Raw genomic sequence first — 20,827 nt, forward strand, 5'->3', positions numbered from 1 at the left:
AAAAGGAAAAAAAAAAAAAAAACCTAAATGACAATGGAAAAATATTTAACTAAATTATGATACATGCATATTCTGGAACATTCTGCAGCCAGTAAGAGGAATGCAATATATGGAAATGTCACAGTGAAACCCATTAATTTGTACAATAAATATTCATTGATGATTTGAACAATAAATATTCATTTTAAAAGTTAAAAAAGAGGAATGTGGTAGTTCATATGTACTGATGTGAATATCTCCAAGATAGATAGATAGATAGGTAGATAGATAGATAGATAGGTACCAGGGATTGAACTCAGGGGCACTCAACCACTGAGCCACACCCCCAGCCCTATTTTGTATTTTATTTAGAGACAGGGTCTCACTGAGTTGCTCAGAGCCTTGCTTTTGCTGAGACTGGCTTTGAACTCTTGATCCTCCTGCCTCAACCTCCTAAGCCTCTAGGATTACAGGCATGCGCCACCACACCCAGCTTCCAAGACATATTTTGAGATAGAAACAGAACAAGAAGCACAGGATGAACCTCTATATTCACAAGAAGCCTGTACATGTGTCTTTTCACATAAATGTATAGGAGCACATTTACAGAAACTGAAAAAACAACTGCCAAACCAAAAACACAGTGGCTAGCTCAGGGGAGGAAAATGGAAGGAGGGGCCTAGTCAGGGGGGTCGTCAGCATGCTTTTGCAGTGTTTGATTCTTTTATACCACAAATTTATTCACACATTACCTGTATAATTTAAAAGCATTTTTAATAAAAGAAAGGAGAGTTCTTGCTCACTGGGCTTTGCAGCAGAGGTAATTAGGATGCAGAGAGTCTGAGAGGAAGTAAAAGGAAGGCAAAATAAAAGAGTGCTCATGAGAATTGGGGGAGCCCCCACTCCCCTCCCCAATTATATTTCCTGTTTTCTCCTCATCTGCAGTCACCTGCGGTTTTGAAATACGTTATACCACATTTCATATCACAGACAGAAACGCTGCTCTTGTTCCCTTCTACCTCTTCCCCTGAGGGCACACCAATTTCGTTTTTTAATTGAATATTCGTAAGATTCATATTAAGAAGAACAAGCTATGGTGCTTCCAGCTGTGCATCTTTCTCCCATTGCTGTTATTCTGAAAATAAAGAGTCCCAAAAGTACCCAAGTAGGCAATTGTTGTCCCCCACTCCCCACTGCCTCTCTTCCAACATTAGTGGTAGAGTAAGCAAGCAGTATTTGAGGCTTCTGGGAAGGAAGGATCCATCTGTGTTGATAGAGAATTTCCTGTCTCAACGTTTAAGTTAGTAGCTGTCCTCCTGAAGGACGAATGAGAGTAAAATGTTTGGAACTCATTACCCATGATGGGGTTTTCCTTAAACTTTTTCCTCTGGCCTTGTCCATCCAAATGCTAGTGAGGGGCAGAAATATGGAGGTGGATTTTCTTCAGTAGCCTCAACAGTCGCTTAGTGGTGGATCCAATCTCTCACACCTTCCTTTTTTCCATCACCATCTCTGGCCTTGAATACTAACCTGCAATGCAAATCTCCAAGCCCTTCAAAACCAATTCATCCCAGTAGCTAAGGAAGCTGAGGCAGGAGGTTTGCAAGTTTGAGTTCAGCCTCGGTAATTTAGCCAGGCCCTAAGCAATTTAGTGAGACCCTGTCACAAAAAAATAAAAATGGGCCAAGCGTGGTGGCACACACTGGTAATCCCAGTCTCTCAGGAGGCTGAGGCAGGAGGATCGTGAATTCAAAGCCAGCCTCAGCAACTAAGAGAGGCCCTAAGTAACTCAGTGAGACTCTGTTTTTAAATAAAATGCAAAAAAGAGCTGGGGATGTGGCTCAGTAGTTAAGCGTCCCTGGGTTCAAATCCCTGGTACTAAAACAAACAAACAAAAAAATCATCAATTCAATGACATGATGAAATATTAAACAATTGAAAAAATGTTTTCTAAAGATAGTTAATAACACAAAGAAATCCTCACCAAATGCCGTTTATCAAAGTAAAGCAAAACAAAACACCAACACACACAGGAGCATCCCATGGTCAAGGGAAACTGCGATGACACTGGTTACTTCTGAGTAGAAGGCTTATATGTAATGTTGTTGTTTGATCTTTTCCAAATTTTCTATAAAATGCATGCTTTAGTTTTATAGTCTGGAAAAATGTTGTTTGGTTTTTTTTTTTTAAAGAATCTATGATGAGGGCTGCAGTTGTAGCTCAGTGGTAGAGCGGTTGCCTAGTGCATGTGACGCACTGGGTTCGATCCTCAACACCACATAAAAATAAATAAAATAAAGTTATTTTTAAAAAAAGATTCTATGATGATACTTTCCCAGGCAGGAAGTGGCCTCAGATATTCTAGAAAAATCTTCAACTACAACTAAAAAGATAGATAACCAGAATATTTGGTTAAGCAGAACATTTAGCTCTCAGGAAGTTTTACTGCATATAGGACATTTATTTTACCAATGATACAATAAAACCCTGTTATTCTTCTAATACTAACTTATTATTACATATAATAGATGTAACTTATTATTTTACAGTACAACTTATAATTGTAAAGATTCGTGTAAACCAGAAGTCAAAACATATATCCTAGGGGCTGGGGATGTGGCTCAAGCAGTAGCGCACTCGCCTGGCATGCGTGTGGCCCGGGTTTGATCCTCAGCACCACATACCAACAAAGATGTTGTGTCTGCCAAAAACTAAAAAAAATAAATATTAAAAAAAAACATATACTCTAAAATGTGTAGTGAAATGTCCTGATAAAACAATCAGGTGGCTCTCAGCCCCATCTGCTGCCTCCAATGTTATCATAAGAACCACAAAAACACCAATAAATTCCCAGAATTTTTTTTATTTTTGGTGGTGTTGGGGATTGAACCCAGGGCTTTGTGCATGTGAGGCAAGCACTCTACCAACTGAGCTATATCCCCAGCCCCAAAATTTTTTTAAGAAGTAAAAATTTCCAATGCACTCAATACTTCAAATACTAGGATGTCCCTTGTGGTGATTAAGCCAGGTTAAGAGGAAACAATAGTTTCAATGCCCTGTACTGGGAGACAGAATTTGGGGGACATAGCAAGAAGAAACAAGGCCTGCAAAAGCTGGCAGCTGGCCCTAAGGGGCCTCAGAAATGCCCTTCAGTGGGGGAGCAGCTTATGGGACGCTGGGGAAGCATAAGGAGAGTCCATCCTTACCACACAGGGGGGAAGGCCCATTTTTGGCAAAGCCAATAGATGAAACCGATTTAATACACAAGATAAATTCCAGAGTGGCTTTTCATTCTATAAAAGGATCCACAGCAGGATTCCATTAAATAGCCAGCTCTTCTAGTGCATTTAAAGTGGGATTGCACAGACAAACATTCAGCTGTCATGTACCTTTATTGGAAGACAATAGCTATATATACCTACGTGGACAGACAATATCCAAAGAGTTGTTTCTATTCTACTTACAGAGACCCTGCTGAGCTAAAAGCATAGACTCACCTTCTGCACAATTCAATTCTCTCCCCCACCCAGCTCGAGGAGTCAAAGCAGGGAAGGGGTGGAGTTCATTTCTGCCACCTCATTCAGAAGCAGAAGGAAGCAAAAACCTAAAAGAAATTAGGCTTGAGAACTAGGAAACATAAGAACCAAACCGTACATACAACGTCACGACTGGAAACGCCCTTAAAGATCACCTACTCCAACCCACTCTTTTTATGAAAGGGGAAACAGAGACTCAGAGAGAGGAAATGACTGGTCCCGAGTCACAGAGTGATTTAGTGGCAGCAAGTGGTGCTAGGATCCAGACCCCTGTCAAGCAGACTGCCACTCTCAAATGGAAAAGCTGACTTAAGTGGCAGATGTATTTCTTTCTGCTGCTAAAATTCCAGGACGTGGGGGTTTGTGGTTTGGTATTTGTCAAGAGTGAGAAAGGTCAAGGAACATGACCCAGGTGGTCCTGGCCCACAGAAGGCAACTGAGGCAGTCCCTGCCAGGAAAAGCCTATTCCCCTCCTCTCCACTGTCTCCCGGACTTTTCTCTGTTTCCTCTCTTCTGACTCCAGTCTAACATTCAACCTGGCCAGCTGCCCAGCTCCACTCAAGAGCCCCAGGACTAAGGAGCCTACCTAACTCAACAAGCCATTGTCTAGGTAAAATATCTCCACCTCAGGCCAGAGGTAACCCCTGCCCATGGCAGTCAACTGTCTCACAAAAACTAGACAGATTCCTTTCAAGCCAGGCAGTTTCCAGTTTCCTAGGTGTTCTGGATATTGTTACCTCCAATCCATAAAAAAAAAAAAAGAAAGAAAGAAAAGATTTACCCATAGGCCTCTGGGTGAATGCCCAACTACCCTCGGGGGAGCCTGAATTGCCTCTGCCTCCATCTGGTCTAGTTTAATGGGGATCTGAAAAAAAAAAAAAAAAAAAAACCCAGTTCCTGCTTCAGCATCAATGTTCAGAGCCCGGGGCCTCTGCTGTGAAAGGAAACCGAACACCTCAAACACTACCTCACACCTCATCAGGGCCGTGAAAGCAGAGTTCTGCTCCTGTTACCCCAAGGCCTTCTTTAGGGGTCAGAGAGGGCCCTGGCAGGGGAAATCGGAACCATGAGGCCTGTCCCTGAGAAGGCCTGCAAATCTTTTCCTGGTCGAAGGGATGTCCCAACTCCAGGGCCAGCTGAGAGAATAGTGCACAATTCAGCAGATGGTTGTCTCTAATGAGAAGACACTGGAGGAGAGGATAACATTATTTCTCACCCTCCTGAGCATGTGGCCTCCTTCCTCTGTGCAGGCAGTTGAGAAACCCACGATTTCAAATCCTGGCAGCAGAAGCCTCCTCCTGCCAAACCGAGGAGGAAGGGTCTGTGTTTCTAATTTATTCTGCCCCCCCTCCAGTTGTTACTTAAAATAATCCATCATTACATGGCTGGTGGCTCCAAGATTTTTATTTAAAGCAATATGGAGAGAGGGGGAAAAAAAAGAAAACCCACACAACCCATGACTGTGCTATCTTGGATTTAAGCTGAGAATCTTTAACATCAGTCTTCAGATCACTCAAGTTTACTCTTCTCTGACCCCTGTGAGGGTACTGAGGGGTATAGGGAGAAGAGGGGGAAGAGAAGGCCTGGCAGGATTTTAATTTCTTAGAAACATCTGGAAAAGGCGAGCATTTTTTAAAAGGGAATCTGTGTCATCTAGCATTGTTTCATCCATTGACCAGCATTAACACTTTGGACTAAGTCACTTGATCTCCCTACATGCATAAAATGAAGAAAACAGTAATACTTTTCTAGAAAGCTGTTGGAGAAAATAATATCATACAGATGGAAGCATTTTGAGACAGTTAAAAGAAACATGTTACTTCTATCCATGGTGTATCTTCTCTTTCTTCCTTCCTTCCTTCTCTTTCCTTTTCTTCCTTTCTTTCTTTTCTTTCTTTCTTCCCATCTATCTTTAATGTAGTTTTAAAGTACATGCAACTAAAAGCCCTGCTCAATTGTTCATGCTAATATTAAACCACAGCTTTGCTAATCCAGCAATGCAGGCAAGTACAGAAATCAGTTCTATTTAGTTTTGGAATACCTTTTTCCAGGGGACTTATCTCCCTAATTAGTTTTGCTCAGGCTGATACAATGGGTTTGTTCCCTTATACCACACAAAGGGAGGGGCCGTGCTGGGTAACAAAGCCAGCAATTAATAGAAAATGTACAGCAGAGACTCCACAAAGTAAATGCTATGCATATGACTGCAGATCAAAATCTCATTACACTATACAGACAAATCACTCTACTGTAATGCAGTTTTGTAATAAGCACGCTGCTAGCACTCACATTTCCAGGATTTAAAATGTGAAGAGGAAACCGGGCTTCTTCCTACCTCTCCTCTGGAAGCTCTGGAGGGCAGAGTTTCTGCTTGCTTTGGCCACCACTCTATCCCAGCATCTGGCACAGGGCCTGACAGAGTCAGTGCCCAATAAATAAATGTTGAAAGAATGAATGAAAATAACAGTGGGTGAATTAACAAATGAAATGTTCCCAACCTAGTGGCAAAGTGTGATCTCACCCATCTTCGCACCTGCCCATTTCCTATTTGAAGCCTTTCCTGTCACCCACCCCTTCCATCCACACTGCTAGATTAAGACTACTTGTAATGAATCCTCATGACAGGAAGTAGCTCTGGGCAGCACTTAGCACAATGATAATTATATAGAGATTTGTGTCTACCTCTACCACTAGATGTGAACTCTCGAGGGAAAGAGTCCATGTGCATTTGGGGGGCACTATAATGGTCCCCCAATTTTTTATTTTGGAAAATTTCAAACACACAGAAAAGTTGGAAAAAGGTATAGTGATTTCCCATTGGCCTTCAACTTAGATTGAACAATTTTTAATATTTGGAGCCATGTGAACTTTCTTCACTGCTATATCCCTAGTAGAGCTATAAGTGAATGTTAGGGTCCTGTTTTTCCTGCTCGAAGAACAATATTACCTTTGGTGAGTAGGGATGGCTGAGGCAGGAAGCTTCAAGGAGAATCAAAAGGTAACTGCCCCCTAATAGCAAAACCAGAATGCAGCAGCAACCTCCTCCTCATTGGTGGGCAGTTGTTCTGGGACAGTTGCCCTAGGTCAACCCAGGTAATTTTGTAGGGCAAAGTTAGGCCCTACAAATTCTTTCATTGGGGAGAAAGACCTTTACCCAGATTGTCACTGGGAAAAGCAACATTGTTCACATTGTGGGATTAGTTCCAGTGAGAATCAAACAGACTATTCTTCCTGTGATCAGTACCTACAGCACCCACCCCTAATGCAACCCTGAAAGAAATAACTCAGTATATGAGGCAGGAGATGCTGCTTTTGGAACCTGCACTGTGTCTTGTTAGATTACCCTGGACAAGTCATGTGACCTCTCAGAGTGTATATTAATAGCAGCCCAAGCCACCTCAGGCAGGAGGTGGAGGTGGAGCACCTCAAGGATCTTTTATAATGCTCTCATTATCTCAGTATCCACAATTTGTCTCTCTAATTAGACAGGAAGCTACATTTTTTGGTAGCCTAACACCTTTTTTGAGGGAGTATAGTTGACAAGGGCCACCCATCATATTAGACACATTAGTCATACAAATAAATATTCATGGACACAGCAGAGAAATAGCGCTGTCATACAGAATTCTTTGTGGTGTTCATTCAAATGGGATGGAATTGAATTATGCACACAAGAATTGAACTTCCAAGTTGCATGCTTGGCCAAATAAAGGTACTATCCAACAACAACTCTCCAGCCTGTTTAATCACAATGACCCTCAACTGACCCTGGAAAGGACACCCAAACACATACACACACACACACACATATGCACATACACCAGGACACTACTCACATGGTACCGTGTCTCAAGGCTATTAAAAAAGAACTCCTAAGCTAACCACACTTAGGCTTAGGCTTATTCTCTAGTCTTTTCATCCTAGACACACATGGAAGAAACCAGCAACAACCAGTAGCCTAAGGTCTGTTGAGTTAATTCCATCTTCCCTTGTGAATTTCAACTTCTTGCAAACACAAAAGGGAGCAGAGAGACAAATGACACATAAATAAGAGCTTCACTGGCTTGGGGGGAGGGAGGCATGGAGAGTGACGTCAGTTTTCCCAGAAACCCATTTATCACGATAACAAGGTCTCAAGTGCTTGGGCTGCTCTTTCAGCTTCAGAAGCTGGCATACAATTATGTCCTCCAGCTTACAGTATGGCAAGACCAGCCAGAGCAAAGTGGAGCCATGCAATGCAAAGCAAAGCAAAGCAAGGGGCCATAAACTACCCCCTACCCACTTCATCTGCAAAACAAAGAGGATCTCTGGAGTGCCTGAGTTGTGCCTGAGGTGAAACAACCTTCTGGAATGTTCCCCTTTGCAGGTAAGGGAGACTGGTAAGAATGTATGGAAGGGTTCATGCAAATTCATTATCTGACAAGAAAAAAAATCATTAGTGTCATTTTTTGGTCACTGTGGATGGAGCAAGCATAATCCAGGAAGCTACTTCCTCTACTTAAACTATGCCATCTCTAAAATGCATGTAACAAGGGGCAGAAAAGCACTCTAGGAGCCCTCAAAACACTAAAGCAATAAATATTACAGTGCCAATTTTGTGGAAAAGAGAATTCCATCAAATCCCATCATCACAGAGCACTGTCTTCTATCTACTCCTCAATCTTCCACACCATGACTGCATAAAGAGCTCTATTCTGGGGGTGTTCAGGGGGTAAGGGAGGTTCCAAAGAAATGATCCTGACCTTCCAAACTGGGACAGAGGTGGAATAAATTTATTCAATCACATTCTAGATTCAGATTTTAAAAACCAATCAATTTCAATTACACCACACACCTAGAGGCTGGTTGTTTCTTGTGTTTTTTATTTTGTTTTGCACTAGAACTGCATTGTGTTGAATATTTCCCTAAATAAGTAAACTACAAGGTTTAACAACATTTTATGTGGCTCAGATATTTTCATCATGTGATATTTAGTATCATGGGATTTGACCTACCTCTACATCATTGCCCTGCCTCAACTCAGGGTGCTGATGGGCTTCTTAAAATCCTAGATACCCATGGATGAATAGAAAAACTAGGTTGTTCCTCTCAAATGGAAACATCTCCTTGCACAACCAAACTTCTGGTCTAAAACAAACATGGAGCCTCAGGTCACTTCAATGATTTCTCTGCACATCCCAGGATGGAAAACTTCAGTTTTTCAAATGAAGACTTTTTTTTTCTTTTCCCAGAGTTGGTTGCCAACAAAAAGAGAGGCGATACTGCTTTTGCAAGTCTCACACTTATTTTCCTGAGTCCCCACAGAAAGAAGCCAGCTCCACAGGTTTTGGCACACAAGCCCAGTTACACTGAACAGGCACCCGAGACAGACCCCCAGAGACCCGCTGAGAAACATGCCAAAATACGCAGCCAGCCACCTACAGGCCAGCGAACTGCACCCCACACAGATGCAGAAGTGGGACCCAGAGGCACACAGAGCAAGCAGACACTGAGGCATTCTGGACGCATGGACGCACACCATAGAGGTGAGCACACTCTCAGCAGAAACAGGCAGACTCATCTGGGGTCACAGACAGAGCCCCGGGCGCCACTGCCGCCTGCCCAGGGAAGGCACGAGGGCGCGCGCGTGCACACACACGCGCACACACCAATACACACACAGACGCAGTCACATATGTAATGCATATGGAGAAACACTACTCCAGCCAGTCACCTCCCCGCCCCCCTCCCCCTCCGCCTAGTGCCCCAGGCTAACCCCAGCCCGGCGCCCCTCTTCCAGAGCTAGCCCGAGTCCCAGCAGGCGGCTGCGTGCTGGGGCGCCGCAAGGCCAGGGGGCCAGGGACCCCGAGGGCTCTGTGGCTGGTGCGGCCATTCATTCGGCAACGCCCCAGCCGCGGGGCCGCAGCTGCGGCGAGGGAGGCGGCGGTGCTTACCGCAGCTCTCTGGACATGCAAGTTCAGGGGCCCGCCCGCAGGCTTTCCCAGCCCCCCGCCCCCCGCCCGGCTCCCGCCACCACCGTTCTCCAGGACAGGCTAGGGAACTGAGCCGCTGACCTCGAGAGCAAAAGTCCCGCCATGCCTCGGCTCCTGGATGCTGCCCACTGCCCTCCTCGAGGTGGAGGTGGCGGCGGCCAAGTCTCCTTGGCCCTCCCCAGACCCCCGGTCCCCGGCCCCAGCGCTGGCACCCAAGTCCGGCACTCACCACCTGGCGAGCTATATCGGTCGCTGCCATCGCTCCTGCGTCCGCCAGGGCTGCCACGGGCGCCGCCGCAACGGGAGCTACTGCACAGGAAACAGAAGAGCTCCTCCGACAAAGAGAAAGTGTTACACTTCGGGCGCAACCAAGTCCGGTGGGGGGGAGGCGCAAGGGAGGGGCCCCCTCGCTGCTGCTCCAACCCCAACCTCCCCTCTATCGCCCACCCCTTCGGAAGTAGGGTATGGGGAGGGGGCGGATTTAACGCGCCGCTTCCCCCTACCGCTAGCCCAGTTCCAGCTCTCCCTGCAACCCTAGCCATAGGCCTCTGCGAAGGGGGGCGGGGGCTCCCCTCGGTGACCACGTCCTCTGCCCCACCCCCGCCACTGGGCTCCGTGGTACGTCCCGACCTCTGCTGAATTGTCACACCCCCCCTGCTCTCCCTTACATCCCCTAGTCCCCAGACCCTGGAGACTGGAAGGGAGCCCCCGCCCCTCCCCCCCTCCCGCGCTCAGCACAGCAGCTGAGCTCCGCAGTCCTCAGTCCTCCTCTCCCTCCTCCCGGCCCCCTGTCTCCCCTCTTGCTCTGCACAGGGATCCCAGGGTGCTTGGATGGGAGCGCCAGCCGCTCGAGTCTCAATGCTCCACTGTCGTCCACCCCCCTCCACGACCCAGGACCTTTGCTGAGGCTGAGGGAAGGGTGGCTGCGGCACCTGCAGCTCCACATTGGAGCCCAGAGAGGGGGCGGTTAGGGGCAGCCGCACTGCGGCCCGGCAACTGAGCTGTGACTTGTAGAGTGTGAGCCCAGGGTCCTGAGGCACCCCTCCTCCCCTGGGGTTCCCAAGCCTCGGTGGTTGTAGTTTCGTGGAGCCGAGCTCACCACCTGGGTACTTAATACCAATGGACCTCCCGCCTCTCTTTCCCACCCAGCTCTATCCAGACGCTTAAGAAGAGGCTTATTAAACTACCCAAGCTTCTTGTGTCAGGGGCCACAAATGAGTCTCACAGGAGGAGCAGAAGGTCCCTAACTCTGTGGCGTGGGCTGGAGGGGCAGGTGAAGGGGAGATTTCCCTAGTCGCTCTGTCCCGTCCCTGATTCCCCCTTTAATTCTAATTTATCCTGGGACAACGTGGCCGACGTTGTGTAGGGGGTAAAATCCCCGAAGGAGGGGACTTTGCCTGTCTTCACTCCTTTTCCTCCTGGCCAGCTGCCGCTGCGGGTTCCTCTCCCTTGATTCTGCATCTCTCCAGCCCTGAAGTCCTTCCGTCTCTCCTGTGATTGGCCCCTTGCTAGCTCCCTGTGACCCGAGAACCGGGGCAAATTTGGCATGCCCAAAGCCCAGGAAGGCAGGACACTGTACTTCACTCCTCAAAAAGATAGGATCCCTGATCTCAAAGAGTGACCCGGGATGGAGGGCAGGCCTAGTGGAGGAAACCCTGGATACCAGGGGGCCCTGTGCAGTGCGGAGATAACCCTGAAGACACTCAAGGCTCATGCAGCTGAGAGGTAGGAGAAAGAAGAGTCGATGGATTCAGGGAGAGGAAGAAGGAACCGACTCAGAAGTGGAGATCTAGGAGAAGGAGGGGAGGCAGGGAAATGGAGTGGCCACAGGAAGAGCTTTCCTGGCACCTGATTCCACTGGGTAGTGCTCTCACACTCTCTCAGAGCTCTTTATGTACCTCCTATACCTCTGCAACAACAAATCTGCAAAAGACATCCCCAGTGCTTAGTGCAGGGCCTGACATCCATAAGGTACTGGATTAAGTGTTTTCTGAACAGTCGGAAGAACATTCAGAAATGAAGCAAAGGGAATGGAAGAAAGAAGAGACACACAAGGAGGTGGCAGCAGGGATAGTATATATAAGCCAAGTATCCAGGAGATGCCCACTGTGCTCCATCATTGTTCTGGAGACCCGAGAGTGGCCTAAAGAGAAGAGCTTGGCAGAATCAGGGACTAGTACAGGGAAGTTCTGTGAGACAGATGGCACAGGACCACAGATGGTGGTGACAAGGAAAAGGGGCAGATGGAGTCTCAGAGACCCTCTGGAGCACAGAGGTAGGCCCTGGGGGATGGGGCTTGGCCCTAGATTGGGATGCCTGTGATACCAGGGAGCAGAGCTAAATTTGAGGAAGTGTTGTAAGGCTTGCGCCCCAACCAGATGGGGGTGGGAAGTCAGAGGTGACTGGCTGCTTCCAAGCTGGGCAACTATTAGGGAGAGGAGTCTTCCCTGGCAAAAACTGGTGTGTAAGTAAATGGGAACGGACCGCAGGCCACTAGTTCTGATCTGGGCCTGGGGTTTGGTTGGGGGTGGGAGGAGAGCTACTACTGGGAGGGCAGAGCTGGAAGTGGCCACTGAGCTGTGGCACTTCCTTGGTATTCTGCCTGCCCTGCCTCCCAACAGTGCTGCACACTGTGCCCTGAGCTCCTTTGCACTCCCAGCCTACTGAAGCCTGGTACTTTCCCTCCTAGAACTGGAGACACCAAAACACAGAATCCTAGGTGCCCCCCTCAATCCACGTGTTGCTAGAGATGATCAGAACCTTGCCAAAGTCTGGATCTGGCAGACTGGATCCAAATGTATTTTTTTTATTTTTTAAAATTATTTTTAGTTGTAGATGGACACAATAACTTTATTTTATTTATTTATTTTTATGTAGTGCTGAGGATTGAACCTAGTGCTTGCTAGGCAAGCACTCTACCACTGAGGCACAACCCCAGCCCCCAAATGTATTATTGAAGTCTCCTTCAAAACTGGGGGTTGGGGTTGTGGCTCAGTGGTAGAGCACTTGCTTAGCACGTGTGAAACACTGGATTTGATTCTCAGCACTACATATAAATAAATAAATGAATAAATAAATAAAAATAAAGGTCAATCAATAACACACACACACACACACACATATATATATATTTAGTTCCTCCAAGACTGTCTATCTGCTATGCAAGGGCTTCCTGGGCCTCCCAGTTTCCATGGGGTGTGGAATAATATGTGTGTTGCTGTTGATGTGTGAGTAGGTGTGCATTTGTATATGTCAGTGTATGTATTGGTGTGCTTTGTCAGTGTCAGCTGTGTCTGTGTATCAATGCATGTGGGTTGGCATGTGCTTATTCATATATGTGTGTATTTATTGTTGTAGGTCTACCATGTGAGTGGGTGGGCATATGCAAATGTGTATGTAAGTTGGTACATGCCGCAGTCCGGCTGCAGCAGAATAACCGGGGGGTGGCGAATAACTTGTGTACGTTGATGCAGCAGGAGTGGAAGCCCTTTATTGTAGAATAAGAGCGCTATTTATACATTTTACACAGCTTATCTAATTAGCATAAAATAGATACAGCAGTCAACCAATAAGGAATCTCCACACTTAATGGCTCGCTTTTGTTACTTCACAAACCACTCCCTCTGGCATTTTGCCAGGCGCCATCCAGACTTGTTTACAGACTCTTAACATTTCTCTGGCAAAATAACAGGTGCCAATCTGACTTGTTTACAGACCTTAACAGGTACATTTGTGTATTTCAGTTGTGTCAGTGTGTATTTTTTATTTGTGCTGGTATGTATATGAAGGCTTGTGTGAACCAGGCATCGACACATGCCTGTAATTCCAGTGGCTCAGGATGTTGAGGAAGGAGGATCACGAGTTCAAAGCCAGCCTCAGCAAGTTAGTGAGGCCCTAAGCAACTTAACAAGACCCTGTCTCTAAATAAAATGAGCCAGGGATGTTGCTCAGTGTTTAAGTACCTCTGGGTTCAATCCCTGATGCAAAATAAATAAATAAAAGCTTGTGTGGGGTTTGGGGCTGTGGCTCAGTGATAGAGTGCTTGCCTAGCATGTGTGAGGCACTAGATTCAATCCTCAGAACCATATAAATAAAATAAAGGTATTGTGTCCATCTACAACCAAATATGTGTGTGTGTGTGTGTGTGTGTGTATTTGTGTGGCAGTAGTGTATCCTGTGTGTGTCAGTGTGTAGAGAGGCTTTAGTTCTTTGTGTTCTGGGCTGTGCATACCTTACCTCACCCAATGCAGTAGAACAAAGACTGAGAGGTATGAATTATAACACTCATTTCCACAAAGAGATTTGGAAACTCTTTGGGTCCATGCTTCCCAATCTTTGGTCGAGGGTCACCTCCCCAGCTATAAGAGAGAAAGAAAGACTAAGGGGACAAGAGTTCTCAGGAGTGGTTAGTTGGTGGATTTTCTTCCTTGACTATCTGTCCCAGTTGATGAGTGGGGCAAAAACTCCCCTTTGTGAAAAGGTATTTTTAGACTCTCTGGCACTGCCATAAACAAGTGTACATCTTTGAGGTGTTTTTGTGGGGCCCAGCACATTGTCTGGCAGGTGCTCAATCAATATTTGTTGAGTGAGGAATGGATGGACGGAAGCATGTAAATCAGACACTTTCAATATTTTCACTGTCCCTAAGGAAATCAGAGCAAGCGGCAACTTCCTCAGAGCCAGCAGGTGACTGCCATTAGCAAGCTAAAGTTGTTTGTGGAGCCAGAATCCCCCGCCTGGGAGGGGAAATGGCTACCCCTACTAGACAGGTCTGGGGCCTAATTGGAGCCAAGCTTTAGAAAGGTCACACTAACTGTTGAGGTGGTGGGGTACTAATAGCGGATAGGATGAGGGGGACAGGGAGGGAGAAGAGGGCAGTGAAAGGAAGCTAAGAGCTCAGGAAAAGCCTCCGTCCTGAAACTGTGACTTTATAAAAGGAGAAAGACATGTGGGACTGTGACTTTATAAAAGGAGAAAGACATGAGTTGGCCTGAAACGGAGAAGCCCAGAGAACAATGAAAAGATCAGAAAGTTGGAGGAGGAAGAAAAAGCAAAGCTGAGAAGGAAATGATCTGGGAATAACTAAATCTGGATATCACTGATTGGCTGTGGGTTCCATTCCCAGCACGAGTGGGGGTGGGAGATGAAACTCAGTTAGTGAGCTGAGCCAAAATAAACTAAGGATTCCTTTGTGCATTATCACGCTGCCCTTGGTTTTAGTTAGTTTATCCCAGTGGTTCTCAAACTGTGGTCTATGCCTAGCAGCATAACAGCATCTAGAAAATTATAAGAAATGCATATTCTCTCCAGGTACAGTGGTGCATGCCTGTAATCCCCGCAGCTCAGGAGGCTGAGACAGGAGGATCACAAAGTCAAAGCCAGCCTCAGCAATTTAGCAAGACCCTAAGCAATTTAGTGAGATCCTGTCTCTAAATAAAATATTAAAAAGGGCTGGGGATGTGGCTCAGTGGTTAAGTGCCCCTGGGTTCAATCCTGGTTAACCATAGCCCCCCACAAAAAAAAAAAAAAATAGAAAAGAAAAAGAAATGCAAATTCTCAGCATTTCCTCCACCCCAACCCTCACCCCCCACCACCACCAGACTTACTGAATCAATCAGAATTTCAATGACTGGGACCCAGAGATCTGTGTTTTAATAAGACCTCCAGGAAATTCTGGTTTATTCTAAAGTTTCAGAATCACTGGTTTGTCTGAAAATCTAGCCCCAGTTGGATAGGACACAGGACTGGTAAGATTTGGTAGATCAAGGGGAAAGTTGGAAGTCTGGGTCATTGCCTGCAATGGCAGATCCTGATGGATTGCTGCTATGGGCGGCATGAGAATATGGAGTGCTTAGGGTCGGGGAAGGGGTGCCAAACAGGAGTATAGGGAACCTCTGTTGGGAGCTAGAAGGAGTCTGAAGATAAACTTTGCCTCCTTTCCAATTTTACATTCATTCCACAAATATTCGCTGAATCTCAATTACACATTAGTGACTGTGCTAAATACCAAGAAAGAATGGGTGATGAGAACCCCTACTTCGACCTTAAGAAGCTCCAAGCCAGTTGCCAGATAGCTCCATAAATAACTAGTAGTGTGATAAGTGATAATCAGTCAGGAGCAAAACCCTGGGGAGGAACAAACCGTCAGAGGTAAGGGAAGAGCCATTCTGACTGAGTCTCAAAGGAGGAGTGGTTTATTCCACAGTTTAGAGAGAGTGGAGAAAACAGCATGTGTAAGGTCACAGAAAGCAAGGGCAGGGCTGGGAATGTGGCTCAGTGATAGAACGCTTGCCTAGCATGTAATGAGGCACTGGGTCCCACCTGTATAGCAAAGAGGGGAAAAAGGCAGAGAACATTTAGGGAATTCTGAGTCTCAGACATAGGGAATGGTAAGAGGAGGAGATAGTGGTTATAAATGAGACTGAAAGATAAGATGGAGCCAGATCTAGAAGGGTCATGTTGGTCATGATAACTTGCTTAGGCTTTTTGCTTCAGAGTAGGGGTTTTCAAGCTGTGCTCTCCAGGCACAATGCCTACTCAGTCAGTGCCTGGATCTGTGCCCGGTGCAAATGGGATGCTCACAGTGAAAAAAAAAAAATTACTTAATGGGTGGAAATTTCTCAATTTTAACTTTTTTTAACCATAAATTTTTCCTAAATCTTTGACAGATGCTCCTGCTTATCTGCTAGCAAGCAACAAAACGAATGAACAAGTAGCAAATGAATATTAAACAGACAATTCCAGTACTGATCATGCTTAATTCAACAGTTTAGTTTTTCATGGACATCTGTGCTTGTGACTATGATTTTATATTGCACACACATAATGTAGACATATTTTTCTGCTAGCAGAAGTGTTCTTTTGAAAAGTGTTTTATTTCATATGGAGCAACTTAATATATCAATTATTTCATAGCATTCAGGAAAAAGCACCATGATATCCAGATGCTGTGCCACCTGAAACAGTCAGAGAAACTGTCCCTTAGATGGTGAAGAGCTGCTAAAGAGTTTTGAGCAGGGGAGTGACATGAACATATTTGCAATTTTGAAAGGTCACCCTGGGGCTTGGTTGTAGCTGGGTGGTAGAGTGTTTGCCTGACACATGTGAGGCACTAGGTTTGATCCTCAGCACCACATAAAAATAAGTAAAATAAAATAAAAGTATTGTGTCCATCTACAACTAAAATAAATATATATATATTTTTAAAAAAAGGTCACTCTGACTCCTACTTGGAAAAAGACTGGAGCAGAGGGTGATTAAAGCAGTTAGGACTTGGGACTCAGGACACTATTTGTTGTGGTTTGATTGTGGTTTGTCCTCTCCAAAAACTCATGTTGAAATATAGTTGCCATTGTAAGGTATTGACAGGGTATAAATGTAATCCAACTATGGTGTTTAATATGGGGCCTTTGGAAGGTGATTATTCTTAGGTAAAGCCCCCCCTCCCCATTGGATTACAGTGGCTTTAGAAGGAGAGAAGCCAGGTATGATGGTACATAATGTAATCCCAGCAACTCAGGAGGCTGAGTCAGGAAGATCAAAAGTTTGAGGCCAGCCTTAATGACTTAGGTCCCAAGCAATTTAGTTAGACCCTGTCTCAAAAAAAAGAATTTACAAAGGCTAGGAATATAGCTCAGTGGTAAAGTACCCCAGGATTAGATCCCCAGTACAAAAAAAAAAGAAAAAGAAAAAAGATAGACGAAAGGATTTTGAATGCTTTCACCATAATGAAATGATAAATGTTTGAGGAGTTAGATATGTTTCCCTGGATATGAATGTTATAAAATGTATACATGGATCAAAATATCACATGGGCCAGATATAGTGGTGCAGGCCTGAACTTCCAGCTACTTGGGAGACTGAGGCAGGAGAAAGTCAAGTTTGAGGACAGTCTAGACAACATGGTGAGACTCTATCTAAAAAAATCACATGGCATCCATTGCTATAGTTGGAATCTTTTTCCTTTTTTTCTTTTTTTAGGTACCAGGGATTGAACTCATGGGCACTTAACCACTGAGCCACATCCCCAGCCCTATTTTGTATTTTATTTAGAGACAGGGTCTCCCTGACTTGCTTAGTGCCTTGCCATTGCTGAGGCTGGCTTTGAACTCGAGACCCTCCTGCCTCAGCCTCAGAAGCTGCTGGTATTACAAGCGTGTGCCACTGCACCCAACTTACTTTGGATCTTAAGTGTCCCACAAAATTCAATGTGTTAAAGGCTTGGTTCCCAGTTTGATGCTGTTAGGAGGTGGTGGAAACTTTAAGAGGTGTGTCCTAGTGGGAGGCCTTTATGTCATTGGGGAAATGCTCTGAAAGGGGATTGTAGGACCCTGGTCTCTTTCTCTTTCTCTCTGCTTCCTGGATCACCATGAGGTGAACAATTTTGATCTACCACACATTCTGACTATAATGTGTTGCCTCATCACAGGCCCAAAAGAAAGAGAATGACTGATCATGGACTGAAACCTCCCAAACTGTGAGCCAAAATAAACCTTTCCTATTTATAACTTGATTATCTTACATATCTGCTATAGTAACAGAAAATTGTCTAACGTCCACTAATATATATACTTTTCATATTTTCACTTTAATTTTTTTAAAATATTTTAATTTTTTTAGTTTTAGGTGGACACAATATCTTTATTTTATTTTTTTATGTGGTGCTGAGAATAGAACCCAGTGCCTCATACATGCTAGGTGAGTGTGCTACCACTTGAGCCACATCCCCAGCCCTTCACTTTAAATTTTTAATTTTAATTTTTAAAAAAGAATCATCTGGGGCTGCAGTCGTAGCTCAATGGTAAAGTGCTTGCCTGGCATGTGTGAGGCCCTGGGTTGGATCCTCAGCACCACATAAAAATAAATTAAATAAAGGTATTGTGTCCATCTACAACTAAAAAAAAAAAATTCTTTAGAAGAATCATCTATGGGGGCTGAAGTTGTGGCTCAGTGGCAGAGCGCTCGCCTAGCACGTGCAAGGCCCTGGGTTCAATCCTCAGCATCACATAAAAATAAATAAATAAAATAAAGGTATAAGAAAAAGTTTTTTTAAATAAAGAATCATCTATGGTTCTTTTTACAGATATAGACACCTGGAACTAACCTCGGAACTGCTGAATCAGGATCTCTACAGAGCAGGATAAATATGGGTTTGTAACAAGCTCTCCAGTTGGTGCTGAGGTACCTCAAAACCGGAAAGCCAGAGGCTGGCACTGTAGCTCAATAGTAGAGCGCTCGCCTAGCATGCATGAGGCCCTGGGTTCGATCCCCAGCACCACATAAAAATAAATAAATAAAGGTCCATCAACATCTAAAAAAATATTTAAAAAGCAAACTGGAAAACCATTACATGAATGGTTATTGAGTGGTGGCATCACACAGTGAGATTTATGCAGATCATTGAAGTGCCCCATGAAGAACTTATTGATTAAAGGCAAGGAGGCAGGCGGATTAGTTAGGAGTACACCAAAATAGTTCTGTGCAAGAGCCAGAACTCAAGAGAAGGTTTGACTTCCCACCCACATCATGATCTACTAGTCATTCTTATACCTGAGTTTAGACAATATAATTTTGTATTTCCTCAAATACTTCTTGTTTGCCAAAATTGGCCCACAGCAATCTTCCCAAGAGTCATTTAGTACAATCATGTAAAGTGTACTGATCAACTATCATATCTAGGACACTGCACTAGACACTATGGGATACATAAAGAGATATAAAGTATGGTTTCTACATATGTGTGTGTATAGAAAAATAAAGTATGGTTTATATACATACAAAAAGTAAAATACAGGGGCTGGGGTTGTGGCTCAGTGGTAGAGTGCTCACCTAGCACGTGTGAGGCCCTGGGTTCGATCCTCAGCACCATATACAAATAAATAAATAAATAAAAGTCAAATACAAATCTGTCATTAGGCAGTATCCAAAGGCTGGTATACACAGTAAATACTAATGTTCTCTTTCTTGACTTGGAGGTAGTTACATGGGTGCTTGCTTTGTAAATATTGATTCTGCTCTTTTTTTGTGTGGTACTGGGGATTGAACCCAGGGCCTTGAGCATACAAGGCAAGCACTCTACCAACTGAGCTATATCCCCAGCCCAGCACCACATTTTTAAAAATAAATAAAATACAAACATTTGGAGGTGGAAAATGGGAAAAGCCAGGGAAACTGGAGAACAAGCAGATTCATGCATTTTGAAGCTCAAGGACGAGAAGATTTCAAGATGATAATGGTCAACAGCTGGGCACGGTGGCCCATGCCTGTAATCCCAGCAGCTGGGGAGGCTGAGAGAGGAAGATTGTGAGTTCAAAACCAGCCTCAGCAAAAGCGAGGTACTAAGCAACTGAGTGAGACTCTGTCTCTAAATAAAATACAAAATAGGGCTGGGGATTTGGCTCAGTGGTTGAGTGCCCCTGAGTTCAGTCCCCAGTTCCCCCCCCAAAAAAACATGGCAATGGTCAACAGAACTGAGCATTGTCAAGAGATCAAGGAAGGCTGGCAGTGCAGCTAAGTGGTAGATCACTTGCTAGTGTGTGTAAAGCCCTGGGTTCCTTCCCTGCACTGAAAAAAAAGAGGTTGAGGAAATAAGTGTTCATAGAATTTAAGGTTTGTAGAGGTCATTCAGCTCAGCAAAAGCTGTTTTAGGAAAGTGACAGTGGCCAAAAATTGTTTAAATGTGTTGAAGAATGATTGGGAAATCCATCATTGGATTCAGCAAGTATAGCCAGTTCTTTGAAGAAGTTTGTCTATGAAGGAAAACAAAAGGGGTATGTATGGTTGCTGGAGAAGGATGTAGGGATTGGGGCTATTTAATGATGCAAAGAAGACATGAGTATGTTTAAGTGTACTTGGAAAAGATCCAGGTGAGAGGGCCAGGTTGTGGCTCAGTGATAGAGCACTTGCCTGGCATCTGTGAGGTACTGGGTTCAATCCTCAGCACCATAAATAAATAAATAAATAAATAAATAAATAAATGTATGTGTTCATATAACTAAAATACGTATGTATATATGTATATATGTGTGCATATATATGTATATATGTGCTGGGGATATAGCTCAGTGGTAAAGTACCACTGGGTTCAATCCCCAGTATACATATATACATATACATATGTACATATGTATACATGTACATATTTTTTAAAAGGATCCAGGTGAGAGGCAGTGATTGAGCACATGGAGTAGTATGCCAGTGAATGTTTAAGTTGCTGAAGCTTGCCTTTAACTTGTGATCCTCTTACCTCAGCCTCCTGAGTCACTGGGGTTACAGTAGTGTGCCATCACGCTGGGTTATGGTAAATGTTTAATAACCAGGTCTCCAAGAAGAAAAAAAAAA

The 20,827-nt window shown here is 44.7% G+C and overlaps 1 protein-coding gene across 5 annotated transcripts in view; it reads right to left on the reverse strand.

Moving 5' to 3' along the window:
• The window catches only part of Septin6 (septin 6), a 71,407-nt gene extending 61,595 nt beyond the window's left edge, over positions 1–9,812 (reverse strand). For 4 of the 5 annotated variants that reach the window (XM_077106739.1, XM_077106737.1, XM_077106741.1 and 1 more), the window contains exon 1: positions 9,717–9,812. In XM_077106739.1, the coding sequence (XP_076962854.1) occupies positions 9,717–9,746 (30 nt within the window). In that variant the 5' untranslated portion in view covers positions 9,747–9,812. The remainder of the gene's footprint in view (positions 1–9,716) is intronic. The other variant, XM_077106738.1, reaches the window with a different exon arrangement.
• Between the last annotated feature and the right edge of the window lie 11,015 nt (positions 9,813–20,827).

Source organism: Callospermophilus lateralis, chromosome X, assembly GCF_048772815.1.
Source record: "Callospermophilus lateralis isolate mCalLat2 chromosome X, mCalLat2.hap1, whole genome shotgun sequence".
Lineage (NCBI taxonomy): Eukaryota > Metazoa > Chordata > Mammalia > Rodentia > Sciuridae > Callospermophilus > Callospermophilus lateralis.